The sequence below is a fragment of the Oreochromis aureus genome, linkage group 2 (assembly GCF_013358895.1).
Source record: "Oreochromis aureus strain Israel breed Guangdong linkage group 2, ZZ_aureus, whole genome shotgun sequence".
Lineage (NCBI taxonomy): Eukaryota > Metazoa > Chordata > Actinopteri > Cichliformes > Cichlidae > Oreochromis > Oreochromis aureus.
The window spans coordinates 18,969,395-18,989,557 of record NC_052943.1 but is presented as its reverse complement, the minus strand read 5'-3'; the positions used below and the strand labels follow the sequence as shown (position 1 = coordinate 18,989,557).

General features: G+C 40.7%; 1 protein-coding gene across 7 annotated transcripts in view; it reads left to right on the top strand.

Moving 5' to 3' along the window:
* The window catches only part of enox2 (ecto-NOX disulfide-thiol exchanger 2), a 178,755-nt gene that overhangs the window by 144,609 nt on the left and 13,983 nt on the right, over nucleotides 1–20,163 (top strand). For 6 of the 7 annotated variants that reach the window (XM_031740797.2, XM_039620331.1, XM_039620341.1 and 3 more), the window contains 7 exons: nucleotides 6–212; nucleotides 3,322–3,555; nucleotides 4,908–5,120; nucleotides 8,092–8,198; nucleotides 12,150–12,264; nucleotides 16,625–16,812; nucleotides 19,314–19,454. In XM_031740797.2, coding sequence (XP_031596657.1) covers nucleotides 6–212; nucleotides 3,322–3,555; nucleotides 4,908–5,120; nucleotides 8,092–8,198; nucleotides 12,150–12,264; nucleotides 16,625–16,812; nucleotides 19,314–19,454 — 1,205 coding nt within the window. The remainder of the gene's footprint in view (nucleotides 1–5; nucleotides 213–3,321; nucleotides 3,556–4,907; nucleotides 5,121–8,091; nucleotides 8,199–12,149; nucleotides 12,265–16,624; nucleotides 16,813–19,313; nucleotides 19,455–20,163) is intronic. The other variant, XM_039620342.1, reaches the window with a different exon arrangement.

The window sequence follows — 20,163 nt, the reverse complement described above, 5'->3', positions numbered from 1 at the left end:
CACAGACCTACCCCCTCCGGCAACCAGAGACCGCCCTCCAGGGTGTAAGACAGTGTTTGTCGGTGGTCTGCCGGAAAATGCCACAGAGCAGCTCATCATGGAGGTCTTTGGACAGTGTGGCGATATCACGGCCATACGCAAAAGCAAGAAGAACTTCTGCCATATCAGATTTGCGGAGGAGCCAACTGTGGACAAGGCGCTCTTCCTGTCAGGTAAGAGGTCGTAAATCTAAAGCCTTAATTTTATTTATTGTTTAGGGCCTTACTGATAAAATTGTGTGTATTTCTGTAGTTAAAGTACCGCTTAAAGAGTCACAAAGTGAGCTTGTGGATGTGCTACTGCCATTCATATTTTCATTGAGCACTTCAATGCTTTGGTAAAACGCCTACCACAAACAAACTAAACAACTGTGTCAGAAAATATCAAGACCTTTGCTAAAACAACTCGCTGTGCATACCTTGCTGGTACCATGTTTGACCCTCTTTTTGATAAAAGAACTGCCTTATTCTGCTGGAGACATTCATAAGAGAGTCTGGTCCATGGTAACATAGCGTGACGATAACGTAATAGCATCACACAGTTGCTGCAGATTTTTTCAGTTGCATCTCCATCTCCCACCACAACCCAAAGGTGCTTTCCTGGATTGCGATGGGGTGACTGTGGAGGCCTTTTGAGTACAGTGAACTAATTTTCATGTTAAGGACACCAGTTTGAGATGGTTTGAGCTTTGTGACATGGCATGTTACTTTACTCAAAGTAGCCATCAGAAGATGGGTACAGTGTGGTTATAAGGGGATGGACGTGGTCAGCAGCAGCACTCGGACAGGCTACGGTGTTCAAGCAATGTATTCCCAGAAAATATCCCTCACACCACTACAACACCGCCAGTCTGATACAAGGCAGGATAGATGATGTTTACGCCAAATTCTGACCCTACCGTTGCCGCAGTAATGGAGAGTCACCAGTCCAGGCAGAGTTTTTTTTCCAGTCATCCATTGTCCAATTTTGGTGAGTCTGTGTGAATTTTAGCTTTATATTGCTGTTCTTGGCTGACAGGAGTAGCACCTGCTGCAGTCTTCTGCTGCTGTAGCCCATCTGCTTCAAGGCTCAGTGTGTTGTGCGTTTAAAGATGTTCTTCTACATACTTTGCTTATAGCAAGTGGTTAAATATTCCAAATGCCATAAACAAAGACCTTTTGGATATTTTTTTCTTTCTCTGATCATTCTCTGTAAAATCTAGAGATGGTGGTGCAAGAAAATCCCAGTAGATCGGTGCATTTGTAATTCACCTTCAGCACCCAAGGTTAAACTTTGTGGCTATACCACAAAAAAGCGCATTCAGTTATTAAAAATGTTTTCATATTTCTTTATTAGACTGAGCACTAGCAGAAATCAAAAACTGGCAGTTAAGGAAAGAGATCTAAGAGGAGATTTCCACTACAGGTGCCCCCCAAAAAATGCATTTACCATTAAGGCAAAAAAAAAAAAAAAAAAAAAAAATCTCTGCTAACCATGTATCATTGGCTTATAGGCTCCTATATGATCTTATCCTTATTATTTTCACAGTAGCTTCTGGACTACAGACATCTTAAATCTCTCAGAGCAAACACATTGTCCTGTGTTCCTGCTCCTCCCTCCCCCCAAACTCTTAACGCAGAACCCAATTCAGAAATATTCTCTGCATTGTTGTGTGTTCATGCAGGTAGGCAGGCAGGTGTGTGTATGTCTGAGTGTGGGTTTGAATGAGAGACCCGTCGATTTCGTCCGCATATACTCTTACAGTGAGATGTGGGAGTGGGGGTCCATATATTAGAGTGATGACAGAGCTGTGTAGTTCCCCCATAAATAATACCACACACACACACACTGTGCAAACAGTACCTAGAAATGACACCCACTCAAGCAGCCCCAGCACACCAAGATCTCCTCATATGAAATATTGAAGCAGTAGTAGACTGGGAGCCTGAAGCAGATAGAGCAGACAGTAGAGACCCCTGAAATCGCGCTCATTTCTTTTCCTGCTTTTTTTGTTGTTGTTGGCATCCAACACTGTTTCACCCTCTTTTTATTTTTCCTTTGATGAGAGTGCGTTGTGTCTGTCAGTAAATCACTCTGCACATCATTACTTTGCTCAGTTGGAAAACACACTCTTGCACATGTGTGACCGAAAACACGCGTTGGATGCACTCTCTGATCATTTCAAAGCAATTAAATCACAAAATGGACCAGATTTCACTTCAGTCCGCAACCAGCCATTAGTGGAAATTGAGTAAGGAGGGGAGAGTGGGGATAAGTGGGAACTAGTGTGGAGAAGAGGGGGGTAATGAGGGATATTGTGGTGTTTCAGTGCCACTAGAGAAGTAATTGGCCTCTCTAAGTCTCCCTTGTGTATTCCCAAAAGGATGCAGGCCTTCTGTACTCCACAAACCCTACAGCTAATATATCTTCTCAAACCAAGGGATCTAACAAGAAAAAGAGAGTAATGATGAGGGCATGCTAGAGGTGAATCAACACGCAGATCCCAATAAAAAGTGTCTTCACTGGATTTTGTTGGATCTAAATACACATTGTTGAAAGTAATGGAAAGTGTTTTACTGTTGGCTCAGAGGAAATCCCCACTGGTATAGACTACACATACCTTTTTAGAGTGTCACTCCTTTCAAATGTATTGCTTTTCAGTTCAGTCAAGTGTAACTTAAATCATTTTTCTCAGTTTTTTGAGCAGTGTAGAAGGTGTAAGACTAATGGAGAGTACCATAGACAAATGAGCACAGTTTAATAAGAAACTGATGTAAACAGGACGTATGAATTTGACAGATGTCCGGAATTAGAAGCATTCATGCATTGCATTGCATTGCATTGCATTGCTGCAGCAGTCTACGTGCCACAGGAGGCTGTGTAACCGTTACTCTGTCAGTTAAAATGTGATGAGTGATGTCACGTGATACCCTCTACTTTTTTTTCCCTTCGTGTTCTGAACTGTGAAGTAGCTAATGAAACCAGAGGCTTTGTGAGACAGGAAAAATGTAGCAGTGGTTTAGACTAAATTCTGAAATCGTTAGGCTAACATATAACAAGCCCTGAAAAAAAAAACAAAAAAAACAGACTCATAACACCTGTGATCACGCTGTTACTAAGCAGGCATTTATGCACCTGCAGATTGCACATCACATTATAAAAACTGAGTGCACAAAGTTGTTCACTTGTATTGGTACGTTTACCGTTGCTCCTTCTGCTCCTCCACATTAGTTTCTCTTAAGCACCTCCTACTTCATTCGACCATTATTTCTCTTTTATTTACAATTTCCGTTTCCTTCCTAGGTTATCGTATCCGTTTGGGTTCAAGCACAGACAAAAAAGACACTGGGCGCCTCCACGTCGACTTCGCACAGGCCAGAGATGACCTCTATGAGTGGGAATGTCGCCAGCGCATGTTAGCCAGAGAGGAGCGTCACAGACGCAAGATGGAAGAAGATCGCCTCCGGCCACCGTCCCCTCCTCCCATTGTCCACTACTCTGAGCACGAGTGCGGTCAGCTGGGAGACAAGATCAAAGGTAGAATTGGATGCTGGCAATCTGTGAAGCATGTACAATGAAAAGCATACAGGATATGAGAGCACAAACATAAGAAACACAGATTGGCAGAAGAGGAGAACCTGTCGCACGTATGGAAGAAAGTCATTTACTTCTGTCACATTGTTATTGAGGGAATACAAAAATAGGTCTCATGGCACTGTCTTTATTCATGCAATCCAAAAACTGACAAGGTAGACAATAAGTCATGACAGTGGTTGAGTACTGCGAGTGTGTGTGCTTGCAGGGATTTCCCAGTGCAGGACATTACAGGAACAGCCATAAACTGCAGCCGGTAAATCTGAGAAAGTAATTCTGATGTTCTAACAAATTTGCTTTCAAAAGACGTTACGAAACGGCTGTTAAACACAGTATATCAGTTTACTCTCCCCTCAGCAAATGCTTCTCTCTTATCTTGTCCTTTCTCTTCTACTCTCCTCTCCCTGCACTCTCCTCCCTGCTCATCCTCTCTATTTTTTTCTTCTCAGCTCTTTCTCCCGTTCTCGGCTTTCTGTCGAGTTTCTGGCTGAATAAACTTGTTTCACTAATGAGCAGTGACACTTCCAGGTCTCAGTCACAGTTGCCTAATAACAAAATGGCTGTGACTTTGTGCCTCTCAACCATCTGCGTGAGTCTTTTTCAGCTCTCCCTTCCCCAGCCTTTGGTGCGAAGAACTCCAGCACTGTGCCGTTCTAGCCAAGGATTTGTTTCTGATCACTTTGGGCTGCTGTTGTGAAAACTTTTATTCCAACTATTGCTTCAGATTTAGGTTTTCTTTCCAAAGGGGAAAGAGGATTTAGCCGTTTCTCCCAGCCAGTTATATAACTCGGATCCTGCTTTTAATGACAAGACACCTATAGAGGAGGTTTTCACCAAGATCCCCTATAAATGGGTTTCATCACCCCACTTTTTTTAACTTGTCTCTGCCCTTAGCGGTTATTGTAGTCCACAAAGTTGTTTGTTTTCAAATATATAACTGTGTGTCATAATATGTTTTTCTTTCTTTCATCTTGAGGCACTTTCGCGTTTTTAATGTTTCCTTGCTTTTATTAACTCTGCTTTTATTTTGTATATGTTCAGTACAGGAAAACATGTTTTTAATATTACAATGTACCTGCGTTTCACAGTTTATTATATGAAACATTTGTTACTGACCAGAAAGCAGAGCATAATTTTCAGCCTTATGGGATTATAGGTGAGAAGTCTCTGCTTTATCATCATGCTTGGTGTTTGGTACACTCCTCTCCTACATCCTTGTTTCGTGAGACTGTACAGGGTACAGCATGTTGTTTTCTTTTCTGTGTCAATCCTAACTCTTTCTCTTTCTTGCCCAGATGACGGCAAATTTCCAGAAGCGGTTCGTGTGCTCCTGACCTGGCTTGAACGAGGCGAAGTTAACCGCCGAAACGCCAACAACTTCTACTCCATGATCCAGTCCTCCAACAGCCACATCCGCCGGCTGATGGGCGAGAAGAGTCAGCATGAAAAAGAGATGGAAGAAGCCAAAGACAAGTTCAAGACTGCTCTGGCTGGTATACTGGCTCAATGTGAGTTACTACAGTCTGTCTCTCACAAACACACACTTGCATATTTCAATATTTACACTGTATATACTGTAAGTAAGCTCCTTATTGTGCAATACAGGACGAGGATATGATGGCATGAGTCAAATCCTTTTTGGGTCAGTGTAAGTTTTAGGATAGCACACCCACACTGACTGTAAATAGTTTATAGGCTAGGCAAAGAATCCAAATCAAGCCTGCATTCTGGAGAACTGTAATCCACTAAAAAGTAAGTATGACATTGTTCACAGTCTCTCACATGATGCACAGACTGTGTGCTTGCAGACAAATGTAACTACTGACCTACACACTGCGGATTTAAAGGTTAGGTTTAATAGTGTCATAGCTGCCCTCTTGTCTTGTACTAAATTGTTGTTGGGACGATGGCTTAAAGGTAAGTTTAATTTCTTTCCTAACAATGAAAATGGTCCCTGTAAGGCTCCTACTCCCTTTTTGTTGCTTCTATAATACAATATTTTTTTTTAAAGTCAGAGGAATAAAAAGGTTGATATTGTTGTTGGAAGAAAACACAGGGGTGGAATGTTATTAAGGTTGCCAGATGAATGTAGTAACATACTTTCTGCAAGAAGACACTGGAGAGCAAGCATGTACAGGGAATGCATGCTTTGGACATTTATGTTGATAAAAAGCCAAAGGCAAAATGATATGGAGAAACCCACCTTCAGCTTCAGCTCTTCAGCTGCTGATTTACACTAAAGTCTGCAACACTTTGTCACCACATGCATGTTAAATACAACGTAACGTCATTAGAGACGGTCGTTAGTTTGCAACTGTTTCATTTTTGTTTATTAGATAAATAATGCACATGGAAAACACAGATGGTGGGTATATAGTTCTTTGTATAAACCAGAAAGAGAGGCAGACCTGTTTTTTTGTATTAGCCATTCTCAATTATTTCAGCCAAACATAAATTCTTAGCTTTTTCCAGATACTGTAACTCCCCTGTGGGGGAAGCTTTATTTGTCATAACAGCTAAAGTCTGTCTGGTTTACTACTTGCTGTCCACAAATTGTAGTTTGTGAAGCTATATGTCACCTTACAGGGTCTCTTATCCCAAATTTTAAAAAACATGTTCACTTAATCTCTAGTGGTGTCTATTGTTGCATATAGTCTCATTGCATATGCCCAGGTTTTGAGATACTGGCTTCTGCTGCTACCTCACTAGATTTGAAGTTGTGGTACTCAAAGCCCTGAAAAAAAAACAGACTCAAAAGCACATTGCTTCTCCAGAAACTCCAGATAATTGACAGTGAAGAGGTTGTATTTGACCGACTTTCTGCCGTGTTGAAAATGAGTAGTATACAAAATGTATAAATATTTCCATATATGCTCACAGGCCTGAAAGCCTGTCTGAACATGTGCCTCTCTTCTTTGCCCTGACCATCGATTGGATCCATCAAATTACAGGGTGCTGGGAAGATGATATTGATCCTTGAACTGTGCTATCTCTCACCACTCTGCAAACACACACACACCAACGTGCGCTTAACTGGAGGTCTTATTGGCTCCCCCTTTGCGTGAGTTAGGGCTTCTGAGATACACAGACCACCCATGACCACCTGCATAACAACAGACAGGTAGCTGGTGGTGGAAAAATCACTCAGTTGATGTACTGCACATAAGATAAAATCTGACACAGAATATATTTAGACCCAGAGCAGCTGTCCCCAACCACATCCAGAGTAAATGGAGACCCTAAAGTTAAAGGTTCTGGCTTGTTGCCTCGTGCTAATTAGGCACGATGACCCGAAGAAACTCAAAGTCCAGACTCGAGTCTCTACCCTTTAAATGACTTTGTAGTTACAGTTTGCACAGGAAAAATAAATCAGGAACACTCTTACTTGAACAACTTGTTGTCCTTGGGCAAGGTTCTTGAGAGCCCACGTCTGCAGTGGAGCTGCATAGTGGTCAACGGTAGCATACTGAGAGTCGGCCTCAGTTATTTTTGGCAGCTGGCAGTTGCTGAGCAAAATGTCCCTCATTAAACAATAAGTCTGCAGCCATGCTAGCAGCTCTGAGACACTGTACTCCTTCCTTTCTTCAAATCACATCTGAGATACTATAATTTCTCTTTTTTAAATAGTATTCACTTCAGCATCCAAGATGTAATTATGACTGGAAAGCTGACATTTTGGGGGAAACCTGTGATATTCCCAACTGGCATTTAAAAGCACCTGAACTGACAGCAAAAAGGAAAATATGAGTGTCTCTTCAGTCAGTGTCAAGATTAAAGTCGCTATGTTCAAATTTGTTAGACATAGTGGTGTATTTGGCTAATCGTAAGCCACTCAGTTTAATTATACCATACCTGTTAAATGCAGATTACCCATTAATTTGCTTGCTTGTAATAAGAAGCTAAGTGAAGTAGCTTCCCAAATATGTGCCTGAAAATATTTCAAGATAGCTACAGAACTACAAGATGTTCTTTCAGAAGATTTCAGGGGAGTTTATCCTCTGGGGTTCATGAATAACTGCCAAGTTTAGTGATCCAGTGGTTATGTTTGTTTCAGCCTCAACTAAAATAATCAATTCATGCTATAGAGCTGTGTTGGTAATTAAAGTCAACAGTAGACATGTGCTAAAGAGCAACAGGCTTTGCTCTGCATAAACCAGTTTGTCTCATATAATTTAAGCGTGCTCTGTGGAAATTGTATAATTTATTGAAGTTTTGCTTGTGGGAACTATCTGATCACTCTTCCATAAGATGATGCACTGGCATCAGCTGGTAAGTAGAACACACGCATGCATATACCACTGAACCAACACACACACACACACACACACACACACACAGGTCTTTACATCCCTAGTTGACTCCGCTTTTTCACTCCTCTGCTCCTTCCCAACTGTCCTCTCTCTCTTTCTCTCTCTCTCCCTCCCTCTCTCTCTCTCTGTCTTTGGGTGGTCACTGGTCCTTCCCTGCATCCTGCTACAGTTGAACAGATTGTGTCTGTATTCCAAGCTGCTTCCAAACAAAAGGCATGGGACCATTTCTCCAAAGCTCAGCGCAAGAATCTGGACATGTGGCGCAAACAAGCAGAGGTTGGTACATTTTGATTTAACTGTGTCAATCACATCATTTATGGAAAAATTAGTCATTATCACACTTTGTTTTACGCCTTCTTAATGTAAAGCTCTTTCAAATGTTGTTTGATACTTAAGAGGTGATGGTAATAATAAAGAAGTAATAGGAAAGAGCAGAGCCCTTGTAATAGTAAGTACTTTGACTGAAGCAAGGCTGCAGAGCAGGTGCCTTCTCAATCGAGCCATTGCGAGATGCAGACACAGACTGAGGCCCAGACCTCTGCCCTTTCCTCCTCCACTCCTTCCTCCAGCCTTGCCTCCCCCATGAAGAGATACAAGGTGCTTGGTGAGTCTGTTTCTTCCACCTCTAAGTGTGTTCAAGAAGAAAGGTAAATCTGTACAAGCCTTCCCTGCCCTCTTCACCTATAAATTAGAAGATGTTGATTTTTGGGGGGCTTTTTTCTTTCTCTGAAGTAAATGATTGAGGAACCTATATCGAGAGCTAAAAGCATATTCATTTTCAAGTCTAACAGCACTTTTGTCATCTGCTGTCTCCTTGCTATTTTCTCTCTCTGCCAAATGGAACATTAATTGACATGATGATGGGTTGTATGTAATGGAGGGTCTGGCATGTGTTGCAGTCCTGGGTCTAATGGACCATATATGAGCATATCTGATTGGTAAGTTTCTTTGAACCATAGTATGAAAAACAGCTGTTTTAAGATGCAAGTTAAAGCCCAGTTGAGATGCTCATTAATAACAAAATATGTCATAGCAGAAGCAGCAGTCAACTTGTGCAAAAAACTTCACGTTGAAGGTAGGTGGTGGTGCAAATCAGAAATGTCGCTCCAATTATCAGATGTACTGCAGAATTATGAACATGGAAATTCTGTTTATAATGGCTCATGTTAAGGCCTCTGAGTAAGAGAAAGCAGAAAGATGCATATTTAATTGCACATGCTGCCATCAGAAAAGACCCTTTTGTGTTATTGCCATTCCTCACTCAGTCCTTAAGCAATACACTCACTGGCAAATCATACTTTTATACATATATAAACATACTCTTAGATATCGAAAGTTTTCAAATCTGTTATGTTGTTAACACTGTTTACATCAGGCCTTGGGGGGTTTTCCGTTCTTTTCCTTCCTTGCATACATTAGGGTGCACAGTATGACCCTAAATGTAAACAAAAGAGACCACTGTGGGTGGACACTGCTACTAAATATGTCCTGATACAAGGAAACATCCCTGTTTAAAACATCCTTCGAAGTGTTTTCTCTTCAGGCTGTTTTACACTTACAATCGCTGAGAAGAGATTTAGACACTTCATGACATTGTGTGCTTGAGTCAAAGTGAGAGATAAGTGAAGTAATTTCAACTCTAGCTGTTGGGTTAGCATAAACCCAAGTTGAGTCTTTATCTCTGACTGTTAGGGCTCAGGAAAATGGCCTGGGGAAAAGTGAACGTAACTAGCGAGGTCACATGCAACTGGTAGGCATCTTCAAGTATAGATTAACCTAATAAATCACTCAGTGCCCTTACTCGCTGTACATTCAAACACTGTGAAGTATTTTAGTATCTGTCAACTCATTGCTTTGGATCAGTCTTCCACTTGAGCTTAACCTGCAGCACGCAGAAAAAGAAGACTCTTGTAAAATGTATTAAATAAATAGGGAACAATTACTCAGGTATAGAAAAAATCAACCTCTAAGGAGGCAAGGCTCCTTTATGCTTCACTGAATGCTTACAATTCCAAAAAGTGCACTTGCATTTTATGATTGCTTACAAGAAACACATCCACGCCTTTATTGCTGGGCTGGTACAGCGCACTCAGCTGCGTGAGCTGGAAGCTGTTACCTTTAGTTATATATGGACGTGTAACAAGAGCTGTAAGAGACAACTACACATTGTGTGTGAAGGTCAGAGAACCAAAACAGTGGGTTTAAAAAGTCAAAAACTGCATGTGGCTGTAGAGGTGGATGCTTCGACTTTAACATAGTGCCATTAAAGCTGATAATTTCTTTACATTACTATCAAAATAATGACACGTTTGGTTTTATTTTGGTCATACCTATCTGTTTTAGAGGCTGTAGTGCTTGCAGCCACTGTCCAGTGTATAGAGAATAGGTAAGTAAGTGTGCTTGTTTGGGGACACATCAGAGAGAGCCAGTATCACTCTGTGGCCTAAAGGCGAATAATAGAGGGACGGGCAGCGCTGTTGAGGAGCTGCAGCTCACAGGCAGAATCAGACAACAGCTGTCTCTCTCCATCACTGTTTTTATGTGATGTGCTGGTGTATATGCAGTGGATGTGTGCTTGTACACAGAGGGTTGTGTGTCCACATGTGCTGGTGTGTTTAGAGTACCTGTTTGACCTGTGCCACGGGCTCAGGCTGATAACATCAGCTGACAGATGGTTTTAAATGTATTTACTCTTGGGCAGCTTTTTGCTCCCTCTCCGTTTTAGAAAATGTTTTCAATCTGTTATTTCGTTGATTTAGCACTTTTTATCTACTGATGGTGATTGTACACACAGAACTCACCATATGCATCTTTCCGTATTTATTTCAGTAAATAAATGTTTTCATATTTCACTGTCTTTATTTCATTGATTGCCTAAGAGACACCCTGTTGATAATGTGTCCTTGTCTGTGTAGTTGTGTGTAATACATACAGAGAATATCATGCTTTGAAAAAAATCCTTTGAAAGACACTAAAGGCTCATGGAGGCTTGTTAAGTGATGGCTTGTATGTTTTGCTGTTGTTCTAAAGCACAAATGATATATTTAATGATTTAAATAAATGAATGGAGGTCAAAGTTTGAATCACTTTTGAACACTAAATGCTGTAAATGAGTGAAGTCGCAGGAGAGAGGAGTATCATGGTGAAACGATATTGATCAATGCCTTTGGCTTCAAATCGGCTGCCTCACAGTTCAACCTTTAAGCTGCAACGAAGGTTGAGCTCTATACATGATTGTGCAGCTGTTATATTAACAACTGCTTTCATTGTATTCATTAATATGTGTTGCATACATGTGTAAATCAAGTCATGACCCCTTTTCAGCAGCACAAGCTAAAATATTAGGCATAAGCCTGTCAGAGCATGTAATCGTGCATCTAATGCATCATATATCTAAATTAGCTGTGCATTATAATTCTGTTGAGATGTATATTTTACACTAAAATGCAAGCATGTTACATAAAGGTGCAGACACAGACCAAACAATGAATATGTGGTATGATAGTCTTAGTATTAACAGTCGACCATGTGTTTATATCACAAGGATTTAATTTGTTTGTTTTGACTTCCTCTCAGCACAAACCTGGAAGGTTTTGTCTCAATTACAGCCACTCCAATTCAGTGGTATGACCTTAATCTTTAAACCATTTTGAAACCTGCTTCTGGTTACTGGTCTCCAGATGGATGTAGTCATTAGCGATTCTGTCTGTGAGGGTGAAATGAAACAGAGAAGATTGGTATTTTACAGTTACTGCTGGTGTTTCCAGATGTGCCCTCAATTAGAATAAAACATGGGCATAAAAACCAACAGCAGGCACAATGTGCACCGAGACACTTATCATGGTTCGTTGTTGTGAATCACTGTGTAGTGAAATTGAGGAGCTTTGATTTCATTGACAGATGGTAGAGTTGCATTTGTATGGCTGCTTTAATGTGTAGTGTTTTTCTCCAAGTACAAAACTGTGAGGTCTCATTGTATATGTGCTACCATATACCCCATTTCCTAGCCGTAGAAGGAACTGAGCCCTAGCTCTGATATCATCCTTTTCATCTCTCTGCAGCTGCACTCCTTTGTTCTGTCCCGATATGTTAAAAGTTTTCCTTTGCAGCTCGGTTTTCCTTTAGCGTCAACTTTGAAGGAGTTTTCTGATCAGCACCTGCTAAAATGTGCATCACTCTGGAGTCTTTGCGGTTTTGACCCATCGCTCTTTTCACTGTGTTTTGCAGGAGATTAGAAACATGCACAACGAGCAGCTGATGGGCATCAGACGAGAGGAGGAGATGGAGATGTCTGATGATGATATGGAGGATGCCCCTGACAGCAAGGACTCTGAGGACTCAGGTATGCATATGCATCCACAGTTCAGCACTTCTGTCATCTTGACAGGAAGTACACTGATCACGATTTCCAAAGGATCAGCACAGAGACTGTTAAATAACTGAGGGAGACAGCTCTGTTTGACTGAAACGACAGTAATCATCCCCCAAGCATCTGACATCCCTGCATGAATAAAAAACGCATTCAGACTACATCAAGTTGCTGACAATATGCACGCTACCCTGAGTTAATGTTGAACATAAGTGCTGAATGTCATTCACCTCAGTCCACCCCAGTGAATGTACACATAGGAGCATGTACATGTGCCAATCTGTCCACATCTGCCAGCTGCCATCTAATTTCAGATTGGGGTATCACTGAAGTGCCATAATCTTCTGTTGCTCCCTCAAAGGAGGCTCTTTGTGTTTGCTGAAGCAACAAAAGTTAATGATGCTGCTAATCCCTCAAACCCCATAACAATAACCCAATAATTCTATAGTAGTCATTGGTGCAACATGCAGGGAACCACATGTGAGGTCTCTTCATCCCATGTTCTGTGCCTCTTTTCATGTCTCAGATGTGTGGTTTCTTCTTGGCTTTTTATCAGCCTGATCTCTGCCTTTTGCTAATATGACAGCATCTCTAATTAGCATGCAAATGTATGTAAATGCACTCGTCACTTCAGCCCCATCTCTTTTGCAACCTTGCTGTTTAGCTATCATTAATTAGCATTGCTGTCAAAGACCTGTCATTTCGCTCAATGCTGCAGGATTGGCTGAGGTGGCAGGTGTTAATGTGACACTTTTTCGTATTTGTGTTAACAGGCTGAGTGTTACACCCCCCCCTTACTCACTAACCTTTAAGCAAAGGGGCATGTTTACACGTCAACCATCCCGGCTAAAAACACCTGTGTTATGACTGCAGCCTCTTAAAAAGTGAATCGATGCTCCGCATCTGACTCATGTACAGAATAGGAGGCAAAAGAGCCGCTTCTGTGCATGACTGTACACCCGAAGGTGTATGCCTACGTGCACACTCGCGGATATCTGCAGGTCGATAGCTTTGCCTGTTACGTAACAGAATCTGGCCAAGCAGTTGACATCTCCTCACACCAAGTTGATGAGGCTCTCAGATCAATACACTTCTCACCTCAAACCTTCATTTTGCTGGGAGGAAAGAGCACACACAAACCCAGCATGGACACACACACATGCACACGCCCAGCAAGAGTTCATTAACACTGCCAATGGTCCTCCATGATAGACTGCAGGCAGCACTCGTGAACACCCACACAAAACCTAACAAGACATGCTTTCATGCACACTCACACTCGCACAGGATGGGGCTTATCTCCCCAGTCCAGTCAGTGTATTGCACTTTCCCAAAGAGCTTCTGCTCAAGGCTTGCAGTAGGAGAGCAGAACCGATATAGTAGTGGACATCTTTGGAGCTAAGCAGATCTCATGTAATAATACCTCCTCCCAATCTACTCTCTTTTACTCAATAGGTCAGGTCAAATGTCCAGTTGAGAGCTACTGGCTAGAACACTCTGGGATTATTACAGCTTTGATTACGTTAATATACTATAGGTGTTTGATCCCTGGACATGGTATATAGAAGTGACAGTGCTCCACCAACTTGACAGCATTGTACTGTTGGACTTTGGGCGCTTTGTGTTAGATAGAATGCTTGAAAGGTAGCTAAATATCATTTAAATTTGGTTACTCGGTCTGCTTTCTAAAGGGGACCTTCAATGCTTGTTTGCTTGTCTTAACTACCTTTTCTGCTTTGGTTTAAGGGAGATGGGGGGGGGGCACCTTTTTCAGCTGACATAAGGGTACATCCTGGACAGATCAGCAGTTTAGAATCACCAATTAGCTTTACACACACATCTTTGGACTACTGGAGGAAACCGGAGTACCTGGAGAAAACTCACACAGAAACAATGAGAGCATTCAAACACCACAAAGAGAGGCCACAGCCGACAGCAACCTTTTCTCCTGTGAGGACACTAACCACCTCTGCCTTATGCTCATTTCCAAAGTCTTGTTTTCATTTGTGGACTCTAAAATTGTAGCTTTGCATCAGTAACAGTTCTGTCAAATCTGTATTTATCTTATACTGTGGATTAGTGCAAACCCCTCAGCTTGGTTCAGCCAGTCACTGGTCTAAAACAAGCTGCTTTCGTTCCCTTCCTCTTTCCTTTCCCAGCTTTTCTTTGATTTGCTACCCCTACTAAAAGCGTTTGAACAGGAGTTGTTGGGGCCGTCTTTCACAGCTAGTGCTGTTCGCCTGATGTGTCCATATCAGTTTATCCAGTCTCATTGACATTTTACAGAGCCCAGAGTAGAAAATATGCCTCAAAGTAAACATTTGGAGCAGCCTGAGCTTTTGGCTCACAGGGATAACTTTCATATATATTGACCTCAGTGTTTGAAACTTCTGCAGTGCTTAATGTAAGCATGCACTATTGTAACAGTACACAGAAAATAAGGAAAAGCATTATGGGTAGAATGTAAAGTATCTCCAAGCTTTCCTCCCTGGGTCAGTTATGAAATTTCATATAGTGAACTTGTTCATCAGTCTGGATTTACTCAACATGTGATGTGAGTTGTTTTTTCTTTTTAATATCTTGCCAAGCAGCTGTCATTCGAGTTATGAAAGGGAAGGAGCCTCTGGTTCCAATTTCAAAATGTCTTTGAATGATATCCTCGCTGTTAACCTGGAGACACAGCACTTTCTCAGTTGATCAAACATCATATATATTTTTTTGCTATAAGCAGGGATTAAATTGGGATTTGTATGAGGTTCATAAGTGTGTAACTTATAACTGTGACTGGCAGAAAAATATTTCTGCATACAAAAGGTCCATATTGAAGCAAAGAAAGTTGAAGCATCGAACTTCGAAAAGATGGGAATTAATAATCATGGTCCAGCCTTGATTACTCAGTACTTTGTATTCAACAGTGTGCAAATGTAAGCTAACCCTGCTAGCAGTGGAACTTATTGGCTGGCTTATTGTAGCAACTGGCTAACTGAAATAGACTTTCATAGTTTACTTTCATGAAAGGAAACTACAATAAGCTTCTGTGTCAATTTTCTGACCTATTTCTCCCCCTACCTTGACTCCATCTTCTCCTGGCATCTATTTTATCTGAATGAAAAAACAGTGAGTGGATATGTAAGGTGGCTTTTAGACAAACCCACTGGGAGACCATACTTCATGCACACTACATTATTCACAACCCTGTTAAACCCAATGGTTTGTTTGAAAATGTGTTTTAGAACCTTGGCTGAATTATTAAGATAAAGAATTACATACATTGTTAAAGATAGATCTGTGAGGCTGGGTGTCCCCTGATGGCAGTGAAAAGTAGATGTGCCTGAGCTGAAACCAGCCCAATTTAAGTCCAGGATATAACAGTGAGTTGTTGCCAGCCGTGATACTCTAGCTGGCATGATTTTCATCTTGTGAATCTGTATGTGTCTGTGTGTAGACGTGGCGAAATGTTTCTCTGGCAAAACCTGCACCAAAGGGAGCGTCTGCCTCTGAAACTTTCCAGGTGTTCAGTTTAGATCAAAAAGAAGGCACATCTCAAAAATCAGCGTAGTACTGTTTTGATAATATATTTATTACAAAATTAGATTTTTACCAGTTCTATATCAGAAACATAACATGTTACAGGTAACACGATCCCATCACAACACATTCTTTAGCCTTTTTTCAACTTTATTTCTGAGATATCAGTTTTTGTCCATTATTTCTGACCTTTATGGCTGCCTTTGTGCCTCAGCCATTATTGTTGGGTAGCTGAAGCCAGTCAGAGGTGCAAATCAAAGTGGTTGCAAACAGAAAATGCTTCATTATAGATTGTGTGTATTCCTGAAGTTGATCAAGGGACGGGTGGTATGTAAATTTCATGCCTATCCATTTGAAAGAAATCCTCAAACTGCGAACAAAATAACAATGGGTAAAATCATGGGATGTGAAACCAAGCTTTCTGGAGCTTTAATGTCAGCTGCTTTATAGATAAATACCATCTTTTTCTGTCATGCTCTGCCCTAACTCTTTTGTCATCAATGCTCTAATAGTCACCTCCTGCTGTTGCCTCTGTGCATGAGGAGCGATGCGATCATGACTGCACATGTCACTGTCAGAGGTGCAGCCTTTACTATCTTGTTTGTTTGTTTTTTAATATATACGTCTTCAGAGAACAAACAGGTCGGGGAAAACTCAAGAGCACCATGTCAGAAGTGACACTGTAAAACGGAGCCTCATCTGAACTAGAATTTGTATTATTAGAGGTGTTAAATGAATACATGGAATGATCGGTGGCCATCCATGATAACCAGAATATTTAATTTTCTCTGTGTTTATAATGTAGGAGTTTCCCAAGCAGAGGCATTAAAGGAGGAGAACGACTCCCTACGCTGCCAGCTGGATGCCTACAGGAACGAGGTGGAGCTGCTAAAACAAGAACAAGGCAAAAATCAGCCAATTAGGAGCGAAGAGGACAACACTCACTCACAGCAGCTCAGCTTCCTGCAGCAGGCTCTACAAGGCATGCAGAAGGTGATGCTTATTGTCTACACAGAAGCATACAGAGACACTATCTTCCAGCCTTCTGTCCAACAATGGGTTTAATCTCCTATTCGTTCCTGTCTGCACTGGGTACTTTGTACCAACAAGGTCACTCAGGTTAACTCGTTGAATTTTCTATGCAACGTGAAACCTTCGCTGTCTTTTATCCATGACCCAGCACTTTAAATGGTAACTAAGTGCTATTTGGGAGCACGTAGAGAAGCACAGTTGTCTGGAGCATCTGTGAAGAGCAGCTGAAAAATATTTTCACTTTTACAGGAACACTTGTTCACTGTCAGAATGGGTTTTATTTGGAACTGGAGAGCTGTGTGCTGTGATTCAAACAGCATATTCTTGGAACGAACCCAAGGCTATTAAAACCTTTTCAGACCATTTAATCAAAATAAGATATTGAAAAAATATTCTCTATTAGGATTTTAATGACATGAACTAGGTTTCAATCTAAAAGTTGCTGAATAACTTTTTACATTTTCCTACTTTAAGAAGAAACCCATCTAAGTGTTTTAAAACATTTTCATGTCACACTTAGACAGCGTACACAGGATGCAACACTTTTTACCCCTCAGCTGTTGAGCTGATGGCTTTTTGTTGTCACCCACCCAAATTTGTGAATGTGATAACTCGAAAACGAGGCAACGTCGGATTTTCAAATTCATACCACAGGTGCATCTACTAAAAATCAAAGACAAGTTTCAATCTTGGTGACCTCAACCCCAAGGTCAAGGAGTGAGGTCAAGTTTTCTGAAAGCATGCACAGACAATTTTAGAGGTTGAAGTCTACAAAGTTTAGTTAATTGGCTGGTAAAATTCAAAAAATAATTTGAATTCATGCATTCTCACATGCAGCATTATCTTTTCATCTTTTCATGCACCTCTGGACCCATTTTCGTTCAGCTGATGTTTTACATCCCTACACAGAAGTGTTTTTTCTGGTCTCCTTGCACTTGTGCCTCCACAGTGCCTGCAGAGTTTCCACCTGGTTTCCAGATTGTGGAAAATTGCAGTCAGAACAGTCTGGGGACAAAGTGAAGGTGCAAAGTGACCCAGATCCCCTGGATCACCCTCCTGACCCTACACACCTACATGCTGGGTCATAGCTGAGGACACAGCTCTCATCACCACTGTTGATCCTCTGCAAGGAATTGGCTTTAGTATTTTTTTTGTTCTGGGGGAAAAAGCACCCACACTGAAAGCTGTCCAAAAGTAGAGAAGATAATCTTTAAGAGTATATTGGCTAAGTCATTTAACGTTTTTATTATTTGTATGGGTTAGTTTCTGGTCCCTTTCATTCTTGACCTTGAAAACAGCAGATCAGCAAACAGTTTTATAAGGTCTGTTGAGTAGTTCTGCAGCAAAATGGGGAAACAAATGTCAAACAAGGACATGCCTAAGTTCAATTAACTCTAATTCTGTTTCAGCAGTGTAAACCGGATCTGCTGATTAAGATCAAAAGGACCACTGGAATATTATCTTAACTACTAAATCTTTACCTTACAGGATAATAATCTTTCTAAATTTTAAATAAGTAGCCATAGGATGTCAGAAATCCTTAAATTTGCCTTTACAATGCTAAAGTTTGACTCATTCTGGGTGTCTCAGGTAATGGAAATTATGATCAATTCATGTTTAGAAGAAGAAAAATCCATTAAACTCCCGCTGCTCATTTCTGCTCAAGGAGAGTAATTACCTTTCCAACTTACATATCCCGTGGTGTGTTTATGAAAAGATTAGGTGAATGGATTAAATGAACTGGAAGGCACTGAAATGGGATACCTCTCCTTTGTCAGCGTCCACACGTTGTTTTGCATAGTCGCTCAGACTAAAAAGTAAATAAAAATATCAGCACATACTGACAACCTTGTCTCGTATTCTTGTGAATTATAGTGTAACAGACAAAAAGCACTGAGTGATTAGGAGTGCAGATGAAAATTCCTAGCTGCAAAGACCCCCCTCCAACAAGCGTACCGCCTTTGTGTTGAAATTAACACAGCAGGTGAATCTTTTTATCTGTGTTCAGTAAGAAACTTCAGACAAATTGGACACAAATCTAGTTGTTAACCTTCAAAGCTTTCTCAAAACTGGTTCTTCTGGAACTCAAAGCAAGTATGAAACCCAAATGAGCGTTCCTATTAAGATCCCTATTAAGAGTTTTTCTTCTATATGCATGCATATTCATTTTGGACTAAAAGATCTGCAAAATTATTCCTCTTGGACACATGCAGGAGAGCAGAATTTTTCTTTCTGTAAAAATGTTTATTAATCATATAATTCACGTCCATATCTAATTGCTTTTTTGTATCGAGCTAAAGTTCCAATTACCAGTATGGGGATTAGATGCTAAATATTAATGAACAAATGGCGTATTGTTCCTTTGCTTTCAGTGCAGGTTGATTATGAGGTTAGCATTGTCACGGTTAGTTAGCTCACAGAGGCATTAGTGGCTTAATGTGGTCGCTTTTTTGTTTTTACAGCAACTGTTAAAAATGAGGGAAGAATTAAAACAGCGGGAGGCCGAGCTGGAGAAGAGTTTGGAGGACAAACAACAGTTGAAGAATCAAGTGCAGAACTTGAAGGAAGGTCTCCAGAACCTGCAAAACGCACAGGTAATGCAGGTAGGTGTGACAGACATGCACGCTTTCACTGGGAACATGTGAGCGTTGCCATGGTGCGTTTCATAGGAGAGTGAGTTTATTTGTTTGTTAGAACACTTATTATTCTGCACTTTAATGGGAAAGAAATTAGTCCGAGGCCCTCAAGAAGTTTCAGTGCACAAAAGAAATTAAAGATGTAAATCATAAATAAATAAACAGCGAGGAATGTGAATGTTGCAGTAAGTAGTTTGGGGTTGAGAAAATCAGTTTGAACTAGTTTAAACCTTTTCTAAACTCATCAGGATCCCAAAATGGCCACATTGGGTGGACTTTAATACTCAAGAAAAACCAGTGTGCTTGACTGCAAACAAACAAACCATTCAATGGATCATGGACCATATAAATAACTATATATGAGAACCTTAGAACTCACAATTACATGTATAAAGTATTTAATATCAGAAGTCTGAAAAAAAGAAATTGATGCACTTCAGCATGATGGGTCTTCAAAATATCAAAACTGGAAAAAAGGACAGACTGCAATGAGATTTCTGACTTTTACTGGAGGTTTCGTTCTCATTTTCCTCCCTGGAGTGTTTATTCATTTTTTAAACCACAGTATAATCAAGTTTTTCATTTGTAATTTTACTCCAAAAAATATTAATATTGCAACTTTCATGTTCTAAGTAGTTCAGTAAAATGACATTTATGAATTCCCTCTGCTTATGTA